Below are 11,552 nucleotides of genomic sequence, written 5' to 3' on the forward strand. Positions count from 1 at the left end.
TATGGAGACGTCACCATTGCCGATGAAGAGCTGCAAATTTAGGCCTATGCTCGGCACTTACAGCCTTTGAGCAGGGAGGGATCTTTATCGTGCCACACCTGCTGTGACACGGGGTTTAGGTTCATACCGTCTCTTCCGAAGCACCTCCTCATTTAGCCGCCTTTCACGACAAGCAAGGGGGTACTGAGGACCTGTTCTAACCCAGATCCTAACAGGACCTCGCCAGGTGGGGAAACACGTCGGTTTTTAAGCAAACGTTAACAACGTAGCAAAATTAACGCAATTTGACAGGTATTTGCCTAAACTTGAATGATTAAGAAGATTTTTGATTTTAAATGTTTTTATATTACATTTAGATCTACCATATGACTTCTCGGGTGACCATACCAGAATATTTTCTACTCAGTGACAGGAAAACCTTTTTTTAATGTTATATCACCCTCTGTCTTCTGCACCGGGTGACATAATACTCCAGGGATGTCCTGGGGCAAATATCTTGGTATGTGGCCATCTAAACAATTTTTAATAGTCCGAGCTTTCCTGTCAACTTGGCAAATATCTTGCTATGTCAACCTTGAAGCCATGTGACATCATATGCATAATGTCGTGATTTACAACATGTCTAAATGCCACACCTAGACAGGCGAATTAGTTATATTGAGCAGTCTCAGTTATCTACTAGGTCACGTGTCACTACAAAGAACCCATATCAATCTTGAACGAAAGTGACTGGTATAACTCTAAAATTGAAGTCTTCTTCCGGCCACCGCGACATCTTTATATGATTTAAGAAATTTTTAATGGAAAATCAAACAGCACACAATCAATCAACTATATAAAATTTGACTCTAAATAAGAAATAAAATTCATTGTTTCGAAGATCAAAACCAACAAGCAATAGGAACTCTTCAGGCCTTTCCTGACTAGCGGAAAAAACGATTTCGAATGTATTAAGTAGACAACATTACACCCCTTTTTTCTCAAACTTTGCAATAAATATAGGAGGACCTCTTATCTATGGATTATGGAGTTAAACTTTGTTAAATGTAAAGATATCAACTAAAATATACTGTCAACTTGTGGCAAAAAGAAAAAAATTAGATCCTAGTATCAAATGTTTAAAAACCAGGAAGATGTATACATTCCTAAGATGCTTGTACATTCGAAGTTGTTTTTCTGAGGTTTGACGGAAATGCCCGAGATGATACGATTGGACTCACTGTCAGACGTTGAATAGTTCAAGGAAAGAAGAAAAACACTATCATTGATTCACTATAGAAAACAATACTATAGTGAGAGCTTCTTGAATTGGGAGGTCTACAAAGAAAGTAAGTATTACTTCGACAATACTTTTGTTTTATTTGTTTACAGTAGACAAGAGTAGAATGAACAAGGGAGATAATTTTACTTGATTCTAGTACAATCGATTATACCGATATACATATGAATTTGTTGATTTAAATTTATTTTAACCATTTTTGTAAGTAAGCATTTCTAATCAGATCATTTTGATTTAATAAAAGAAGTTGTTATAATTTGCTCACACAATAACATTATTCTGAGTAACATGAACAAGGAAATTAACAAACAAGGAAGTCCCCAATTAGAGGTCACGTCATTTTATATTACATAAATCTGTGTATTAAAAGCATTCAATTCAACAGTAATTTTTTTTTATTTTAAAAATGGTCCTTTGAATTAACATTGACTGACAAATTTCAAAAATACCCACATGGTTTCTCAAATTACTAATTGTTTTCCCCATTTCCGGCTGATATGAAGTTCCGGTCTGTTTAGGGATCGTCTCGGAGCACACGTTTTAAGTACAGCAAAAAAAGTCATTGTAAACATGAACGTCCGCATGTCCTTTCAGTTTTATTCAAAAAACAAGTGAATCAAATTTTACATTCAAATATATGTGAACATTTTTGAAAAATCTTTTAAGAAACCACTGGATTAGGAAAGCTGAAAGTTATTTGGAAGCATGCTCGATAGTGCAGATTTTCAATTTCGAACCCTTGAACACCAGGAATAAGCCAGAGCCAAAATTGGAAATCAAAGTTTTGCATTGAAAAATATAGGGGAAAACCTTACACTTATATGGATCACTCCTTGAGTAGTGTACTAGATTCTAAATTGTTCAAATAATGAACCTTGGGGAGGGACAGGGCCACAGTAATTAAACCAAGTTTTACATTGAAATATTTAGCTCAAGTCTTTGAAAGTCTTCTCAAAAACCACTGGGCCAAGAAAGCTGAAACTTAACCTGGGAAATGTTAATTCTTAATACTGTAAATCATGTCCCCCGGGCGAAGGGTAGGTCTACAACAGGTATTGAAATGGGAAAACCTGAGAACAGCATTGCCACTTACAAAGGTGCGCGTTGCGGCCCATGGGCCTCTTGATAAGAGTTTCAGTGGGGGATGACAGGGGGTGGGTACGTAATAAAATCTTTCATAATGTTCTTATCTTCATGCCATATCTCAAAGAAACTCTAAAAATGATCTCATCTCTTTAAAGAAGTATCTTTACTCGGATTTATTATATTGATGAACAAAATAAAAATTAATGATCTTGTTTGCAATGCAAGTTTTATTCCATCCAAGATATCTTATTATACCCCAAACTTCATTTATTAAAAGCATGGGGTATTATTTTCCATTTTATTGATTGGTCCCAACATGTTTATTCCATAGCAGATTTAAATAAAGTCCTTTGCTCGAACTGTGCATTTTCTAAACATTGATATTACATGTAACTAATTATAATTATTAAATTATGGGTTCATACCAAGATCGATCTCTTAAAAATAATAAATAAATAATCCTAATGAAGTTGCTGCAAACTCGGAATTGCAATTGAGATATAACTCACGTACTTAATTAAATCCCACATCTATAGTCTATACTCATAACATTTCATCAAAAGCCTGTACAATAGCTGATGAATTTGTTACATCTTGGGGATTTTTAAAATGATATAAAACTAGAGGTACTGTGAGCAATGAATATAATGGCAGGGTCCATGTTTTGTTGTGAGACACCTAAAATAAAAAACGGAGTATGTGTCAGATCAGAGAGTTAAATATTAGGTGCACAACGGCAATATATGATAAATTTCTGTGAATATTATCAAATTTCATTCAGTGGTATGGGAGGAGTTGAGAATAAAGGATTAGTATCCCAAAGCGTAACAGACAGACTGACAAACGTACGGACTGTCTTACATACGGACGGACACACATACTATACATACCCTCCCGCTTTTCACGCGGGGAAATAGCAAAAACTTAGCTTTGTCTGAAACCTGAATAGTTGCGTTAGTACAGCACCTGACTAGTGAAACACCACAAGGCTTAATTTTATTTTTTACAAATATGGTACATTATTTTGGTGCAATTGGCCATTCCTTGAATTTCAGGTGAAAGCCTTGCTAGAGGAAATACAAAGCAAAAAGAACAGAAAAAGGAAATATATCAAATAAATAATTCTAAGCTCCCCCTTTTTTTAAAACTAATCTTTATCAAATTGCATGTTTGGTATGATGAGTCACTGAAATAAATTTTAAACTTAATTTAAACAATAATCAAATTTGTTTGAATTGGTTTTGTAAATTTTGACAGCCTACCACAAAATATGATGTCAAGGTTATAGTGCATTGTGAAGATACCTTATTACATTCACCATTATGCACAGGTTTACATTTTCTTTATATTTGAAGAAGATAAAGAAATACACTAGAATCTTAAAAGCTCAGACTAATTACAACAATTATATTCATATATCTAAAACAAAAATTGTTTTGTTCTTATATAAGCCGTTTATTTTACAAAAAATATATTAAATGCATATTTAGTTTATTTTAAGTTTATTTTGACAGATTTCCAAGGATGTGCTATATGACGTTGGTGTGATAAGACTTCCGTGGAAAAATTCAAAGTTTGTGAAATTTGTTCCTAAACATTTCAAGGAGACACATACAAATGCGTCATAAAATACTTAGACCCTTACTTTAGTCAAAAACCTAGAAAAGTTTGCTTTTTTCAAACTTAAGAATCGCCAGTCGAATAGGATGAATAATTTTACCAATAACCATAACTCTGTACTGTGTTCATTTATTTATTTTTTTTATTTGTTTTGTTAATTTTGACAGTTATCACAGAATGAGATGTCAACTTTTTAGAATGTGAAGATAATTACGATCGTAAACAGGTTAACATATTTCTTGATATTTGGAGAAGATAAAGCCATACATTTAGAATCTAAAATATCATTTTTACAGGATTATTACAACAATTACATTCATATGTCTATATCTATCGCAGAAAGTATAATTCTAAGTTTGTTTTACAGAAATATATACTAAATGTATAATGATCTTATTTTGACAGATTTCCAAAGATGTGCTGTATACGGTAACTGTAAATGAAGAAATTGCTTGTCCACAGGTTTCTGACTATCTTTCCGAATATACGGGGGATATATTATCAATATAATCAAATAATTTTTAAAATTAATCTATCAAAATATAAATATACATTTATATAGGAATTACAAAAAATCTAATAATTGAGTAATACTACAGGATGTTTCAGAAAACATGCAACAGTTTTGACTGATTGTTCTTTATATCGTTTTTAAAAGTATAATGAAGAATTTATGCCATTTACTCATTTTTGTCTGGTTCCAGGTGTTGTATTTTAAAGTGTGGTTTCGGAAAGAAGAGGACATCCCAATTTTACAGGTGAATTTAAGTTGAAGCTTTTCTGAGCCGAAGGCTAATTGAAATTTTTTGATCGAAATTTGTCCGATGTCTGTCGTCGTTGTCAGGTTTTCTCAATTTTATCTTCTTTTCCAAAACCACAAGACCAACTACGATCAAACATGGCACAAAGTATCCTTGAGTGAAGGAGAGTCAAGTTTAATTGAAGGGCCGTACTCTTTTCCATTAGGAGATAAGTAATAGATATATGCCGAATACTGTTCTATATGTAAAATTATCAGATTGTTTGAGGCCCGTTAGGGCCGAAAACTGTCTGATAATTTTACATATAAAATAGTTTGAGGCATATATCTTGCTTAAAACATTGCCATTTAAATGTCCTAAAGTTACCTGGAGGAGTCTGATAATAACACAATGGGAGTTCAGGCATCCATTGCTTTCTACCCGTCTGATAAGTAGATAAAAGAAATGAGTGAACGGTAAAAATAAGTGAGTGAACTCTTGTTTCATTAATTTCATTCATTCAATGGCAGTCGTTTCGTTTAGCAGGACAGGGGTACGGTGGTGAAATATTTTTTGGGGAACATTTTTTATCTTTTGTTATCATTTTGTTATCATTGCCGTCCGACAATACATTATCAGACTGGTAATTATTATTATGGCTACAGGTAAATTTTTAGACTGCAAGAACAAAGGCTTGACGTCACAGCAATGTTTTAATTTAGGATAAGTAAAAAAATAGTGAAAATAACTGAAAAAAAATCTTCTGAAGTAACCTTGGGCCAGTAATGTTAAAACTTGGGTTGAATTATCCTCAGGTTATAGAGATTCCAATTCGGTCAAAGTATAACCATTCAGAGGAAGGATGGGTCACAAAGCCATAAAGCTTGACATGGAAATGTAAAGGAGATTCTTGTTTTTTTTTTTAGAACAATAGAATTAATACATGTCTTTGAATAGAAGCATCCTCAGATAGTTCGAATTCAGAATTGTTCAATTTATACCCTCATGTTTTGGTTGTAGCCACAATGTATCAACATATTTCTACATAACAATCAGCGCAGTAGTAAAAATTCTAAGAATGTATGTTTAAATCAAATCTGAAAACTTCCGCTGTGCATAAGATGTGAAGACTATTTATGATATGTCCAGCATTTATTAATACCTTCTGTATAATTATTGCAGAGAGTTATTAAAAAATAACTGGAAAATAATCTTACAAATATTTTGAAAAACTCCGTATATAAGAAGCACAATTATTACTTTTGGGATCTTCTTGTATTTAGAGCTCTACGAGGGCTGTTCAAAAATTACGCGGACTGTGTTAATATTTACTCTTACAGACGTCGTATAGTTATGAAATTTCACAGAAATATGTATCTTTAATATTCCAATGAGTTTTGGGCAAAATGATTTTCGAAAATTGTAGGTATGTTGATACTGTTGATGAAGAGGTACGGAGCAAGAAAAAAATTTGAAGCCAAAACATGCGAGATCCAAAATTTAACTCATTATTTTTCGACAATTTCCTCAGATGCTTCTTTAAATTGTTCCATTATTATGTATTTAAATTTCTGACATGATATTTTAAGTACTAACTGTAGCACAAACAGAGTCAAGATAGCATTGAGAATTAGTTTATTACAACATGTGCAGCACATCATGAATAACAAGGAAGATAAGTCTATTATAACATTTACACATTTACATATGACATCAGCATAAGAGTTACAATTCTTAGATACAGATACTGTCACATATCCCCTTTTAAGTTAACTGCAAAATGTTTGTTTAAATTTTATTTGAAATAAATTTGCATTTTATCATTATAATAAAACAGCTCTCAATATTTCTACTTTTTTTGTTTAACTACAACTAACAAAACTGAACTACAAAATGAACAATAAATGTACACATCAGATTCAGAAATTCACTTTAACTGTTTGAATTAACACTCCGTCACCAGCCTACGAGGTGCTTTGATGACCCGACCACTCGATGTGGTAACACTAGTTGTTTCGTCTCCAGAATTGATAGACGGACCATCCACACGGTTAGAATTATCACAAAACAAATCACAGTGACTGTTAACAGACTCTTCGGTATCTACTGGTTGTTCCGTGCTCAGTTCTTTCGTTTTGATAAGGTCCTCCTCACGGTGGTATTCCCTTGTTGTACAAAATACGATCTCGGTGTTTCTGCAGGTCTAACGATTCTCCCTGGTGTTTTGATAGACTGTCCTGGAATCCTAACACGTACTACATCTCCGTTGTCAAGAGGTTTAAGAGGTTTTGAATTGCGGTCGTAAAGAGACTTTTGTGCATCTTAAATGTTCTGGAGTTCCTCGCGAACAAGTTCTGAGTTAAATCCCATCGGTCGCAATTTGGATTTGACGGTTGGTACAAGTGTCCTTGTGGTTCGTCCAAATAGAAGCTGTGCTGATGAAAGTTTTACTCCTGGTATTTCTGAATTCCTCAACTCGATAAGCGCAATATACGGATCCTTGTGGTCATCTTGTGCCTTCCTAAACAGGTTTTTGATGGTCTGTACAGCTCTTTCAGCCATACCGTTGCTCTGTGGATATCTCGGCGAAGATGTAATATGACGGAAGTCATATTCCTTCTAAAAGTTTTTGAATTCATGGTTTGCGAATTCCGGTCCATTGTCACAAATGAACTCTTCAGGGATTCCTAATCGAGCAAAGTGTTGCTTCAGAATGTTGATAACGGTGGCGGCTTTCCCATCTTGTAAGCGGTTGACTTCTATGAACTTTGAGAAGTAGTCAACGGTTATCAAGTATCTTGTGTTCCCAAAAAACATAATGTCCGCTGCAACTTTCTGCCAAGGACGATTTGGGATCTGATGTGGTATCATTGGCTCCTTTTGCTGCGCATTTCTGTAGCGGTTGCAAATGTTGCACTGTTCTATTATGTCCTTCAACTGCATGATTATTCCTGGCCAAAACAATGTTGATTTAGCTTGCTTTATACATTTCTCTTGTCCCAGGTGACTGCTGTGTAGAATTTTCATGACGAAGCATCAACGGAAAGTTTGACATCCTCATTAACGTCGAAATATTTCAATGTCGGCGTTGATGTTATTGCTCCCTTTAGATCATTAAAGGCTTTTTCCTGTTCTTCACTCCAGTGCCATGCGACGTCGGTTTCTAGCAACTGTCTGAGTGATTGATTCCTGGTAGACAAGTTTGGAATAAACTTTCCTAAGTAATTGATCATCCCCATGAATCGCTGTAGTTCCTTCTTGTTTTCCGGTGCTGGAATTGCTAGAATTGCTTTGATTTTTTCACCACTGGGCTTCACACCATCTGAACTGAAAACATGTCCTACATACTCAACTTCTGATTTGTTTACTTTGCACTTGTCTTTTTTGAAAAGTAATCCAACATCCTCAGCTCTCTTCAGTATTTGACTTAGCTTTTCTAAGTGTTCCTGTTCACTATCTGCCCAAATCAAAATGTCATCTGCAATCACTTCACAAGGCTGATTTTCAAATACATGAGACATGGCCCTCTGAAACACTTCCGGCGCTGACGATATTCCAAACGGAAGTCTCTCGAAGTTAAATCTTCCAAACGGTGTATTGAATGTGGCAAGCCACGAACTCTCCTCGGTCAGCTGTATTTGATAGAATCCTGAAGCGGCATCCAGAGTTGTAAAATGCTTCGCATGCTTAAGGTTAGCAGCCACTTCCTCCACGGTCTTAAGTGGATAGTGTTCCCTTAAAATAGCCTTATTCAGTTATCGCAGATCCAAACAAATCCTGACTTTCCCATTTGGTTTCTTGACGATTACAATAGGGCTGACCCACTGAGTTGGGGTTTCCACTTTCGAGATTATCTTCATAGATTCCATCCTCTGTAGTTCTTCTTAAACTTTGTCCTTCAAAGTATGTAGTATTCTCCGAGGTGGTGCAACTACTGGTGGTATGCTGAAATCAACCTTGATGTCATATTTCCTGGAAGACATCCAATTCCATGAAATAAATGATCATATTCTTTCAACAGTCCTTCTGCACTTTTAGTACTTTGATTCTTCTTCACTGTATGCACACGATTCTTTAATTTCAAGTCAATGCTGGACTTGAGTCCGAGAACAGGTTGGACGTCATCATCAACAATCTGTATTTCTAGAAGAAAATACTGGTCCTTGTGTCTCACGGACGTAAGTACTTTTCCACAGGCTTTAACGGCATGTCCAGAGTAGGAAACTAATTTACTGTTGCTACGCATTAACTGTTTAGTGTCAATGTTGGCATACTTGCACGCTTTAAGACTCATGACATTGCACTGGGCTCCAGTGTCAATTTTAAAGTTAATAGGTTTTGCATCATTGACTAGTAGCTTCACTGTCCAATCATCATCCTTGTGTGTGTCAATAGAATACATGAAAAAGTCATCATCTGAGTCTTCACAGCTCTCTTCAATATGATGAAATTTTGCTTTTCTTGGGTTTCTGTGTTTCACAGGATGTGTCCTCATCTTAGACTTGCACACGACTGCGAAATGGTTCTTCTGATTACACTTATTACATGATTTTCCATAAGCTGGACAATGATCTGGCCCCTTACGATGATCTAATCCACAGTATTTACACTGACCTTTATGTTGGGGTTGTGCATCCTTTTGTGTGTATCTCTGCTTCTTGTCTCTGACTGCGTGAACGTTTTTCTCGTCTCCCATTTCTCGGAGCTGCGATTCCGACACTTCCGCTGCCCTACAAATGTCTATGACACTCTGCAGTGTGAGTTCTTGTTCTCGTAACAATCTGGCACACACAGTATCACTTCGAATTCCATAAACGATTCGATGTCTTATTAAAGAATCTCTCAGTTCACCAAATTCACATACACTTGCCTTTTGTTTGAGCTCAGTCACAAATGCGTCGACCGGTTCTCCCTCCTTCTGAGATCTTGTGTTAAAACTGTGCCTCTCGTAGGTTACATTTTTCCTAGGATTGCAATATTCCTAAAATTTCTTTTTGATATCTGCTACCTTAGTCTTATCGTCGTTTTCCGTCCACGTGAATGTGTTGTAGACATCAATGGCGTCCGGTCCTAACACGTGGAGTAGGGTCATCCCCTGGACTTTGTCTCCTTTGCTTGCGACACCGCTCGCTACAGCGTAAGCATCGTACTGCTGTTCGAATCTTCTCCAGTTCTCCGCTAAGTTTCTAGTAAGGTTAAGTCCGGATGGCAGCGGTAACCGATCCATTTTTCAATTTTTTTTTCTTCTGACACCATGAAGCACAAACAGAATCAAGATGGGATTGAGAACTAGTTTATTACAACACGTGCAGCATCATCATGAATAACAAGGAAGATAACTTTATTATAACATTTACACATTTACATATGACATCAGTATAAGAGTTACTGTTCTTAGATACAGATACTGTCACACTAACAGAATTATGGTGATTTTTCTCCGATGCGATTCCCGTGAAAACGACTGTAAAAATGAATTCTGAATTGATGGCGCTCCACACTTATGTTAAATTGCGTGTAATGCTCGAGAATTCGCCAACATAGATAAAAAATATGCATAATTAAACATTTAGTAAGCTAGAGTATTCGTGACATTCGTACACAAATAGCAAAATGAAATTTTAGACCGTTTGACCTCTGTAAAGATGCCATACTGGAGGACGGAAAGACAATTATCAACGAAAACTTTATCCAGACTGTAAAGAACGTGATTGAGAGTCGCCGATATCATACTATATCTCATAAATACCAGCATTTTTAAAACAAAAAAGAATATTCTCTCCTTGTTTAATAGATTTTAAGCTTGACAAGAAATGGTGTTTGGATATTGAGTAAGTGAGGTAATTTAAACTGTACAGGTGCTTCTGGTAAAATGTTGAGAAAATGAAAGCTCAATCACACATTCTTTTTATAATACCTGTGACGTCGAAGATTTTGCTGCTCCGTGACTTAATGATATGTCCTGATAAATCACTCAAGATCGATACCAATTTATATCATTTTGATATGAAATTTTAAAGACCATATCAGTAAAGATGCTTTTATATTATGTGTGACATTTTGCCCCATCATGTCGTAAAATATTTTTTCAGTCCAACAAGTCCGCGTAATTTTTGAACAGCCCTCGTTTATTTTCAAATCAATAGCGATGATAAAAATTCCTTATGACATTTCTCATATTTAAAACACTCTAAATATTTCCAATCTTCATGTGCAAGTATCATGTCCTTTTTACTTCGCAAGATGTACAATTATGAAATATTAACAGTAAAAAAAAAAAAAGAAATTCCTTAATAACGCGGGGGAGGGGATATAAAATACATGGTGACTGCCTTGAAATATAAAATATATTTAGGCGAGGAAAAGAAAATGTGAAAGAGGGCGAGGCTTGCCAAACCCTCTTACGTTTTCTATCCGAGCCGAAATATCTCATATATTTCAAGACAGCTATTATGTATTTTTGTTATCTTTCAACATATTCTTTACCCTTGAAGGTCTAAAGCTATCGATTTTCGCTAGATTTATGCACATCTGTGCAGTTGAAACTCTGACACCATGGCATAAACAAAGCAATATACATGACGTCACAATGATTTTAGATGGTCAGAATACATGCACGAGGCTTTATTAAGGCAGTGAAGGGATAAAGCTTTGGTTTTTCAGATTACCTTTATAAGGACAATGCAAGGGGTACTTGCAGCATAAATATATATGGAAGTTGAATTTATTTCTGTTTTATAATTTACTATAGAGATATTGTCCACCACTCGTTATCCCCCTTTTCCCAGTAGTATTACTGTTTGTATACTGCATTGTAGGTACACTGT

The 11,552-nt window shown here is 35.3% G+C and overlaps 2 protein-coding genes and 1 long non-coding RNA gene across 5 annotated transcripts; 1 reads left to right on the top strand and 2 right to left on the bottom strand.

Moving 5' to 3' along the window:
• Nucleotides 1–532: 532 nt before the first annotated feature.
• On the top strand, nt 533–4,929 carry LOC134250722 (uncharacterized). 3 transcript variants are annotated; one of them, XR_009988576.1, is made up of 5 exons: nt 534–1,328; nt 3,623–3,695; nt 3,880–4,211; nt 4,391–4,447; nt 4,690–4,929. It is a non-coding gene; the product is annotated as an uncharacterized LOC134250722 (long non-coding RNA). The 3 variants fall into 3 exon arrangements; XR_009988575.1 differs by having other exon boundaries at nt 533–1,328; nt 3,623–4,211; XR_009988574.1 differs by having other exon boundaries at nt 533–4,211.
• A 2,415-nt stretch (nt 4,930–7,344) lies between these two features.
• Nucleotides 7,345–7,752, bottom strand: LOC134250728 (uncharacterized protein K02A2.6-like). Its single transcript, XM_062733094.1, has one exon. The coding sequence runs from the start codon at nt 7,750–7,752 to the stop codon at nt 7,345–7,347; it is 408 nt and encodes a 135-aa protein (XP_062589078.1).
• LOC134250729 (uncharacterized) lies at nt 7,749–9,952 on the bottom strand. The gene is made up of 3 exons (XM_062733095.1): nt 9,801–9,952; nt 8,682–9,689; nt 7,749–8,460 (listed from the first exon to the last, which is right to left on the bottom strand). Exons 1-3 carry the CDS (start codon nt 9,950–9,952, stop codon nt 7,749–7,751), a joined length of 1,872 nt encoding a protein of 623 aa, XP_062589079.1.
• Between the last annotated feature and the right edge of the window lie 1,600 nt (nt 9,953–11,552).

The sequence above is a fragment of the Saccostrea cucullata genome, unplaced genomic scaffold (genome assembly GCF_032062105.1).
Source record: "Saccostrea cucullata isolate Sc308-1 unplaced genomic scaffold, CSIRO_AGI_Scuc_v1 ctg4643, whole genome shotgun sequence".
In the NCBI taxonomy this organism is placed as follows: domain Eukaryota; kingdom Metazoa; phylum Mollusca; class Bivalvia; order Ostreida; family Ostreidae; genus Saccostrea; species Saccostrea cuccullata.

Coding starts and splice junctions, on each gene's coding strand:
- LOC134250729 (XM_062733095.1), bottom strand. CDS start 9,952: ATGGATCGGTTACCGCTGCCATCCGGACTTAACCTTACTAGAAACTTA. Junction 9,690..9,800: donor GGGATGACCCTACTCCACGT/GTTAGGACCGGA, acceptor TTGCAATCCTAG/GAAAAATGTAACCTACGAGA. Junction 8,461..8,681: donor CCAGGAAATATGACATCAAG/GTTGATTTCAGC, acceptor GGCTATTTTAAG/GGAACACTATCCACTTAAGA.
- LOC134250728 (XM_062733094.1), bottom strand. CDS start 7,752: ATGAAAATTCTACACAGCAGTCACCTGGGACAAGAGAAATGTATAAAG.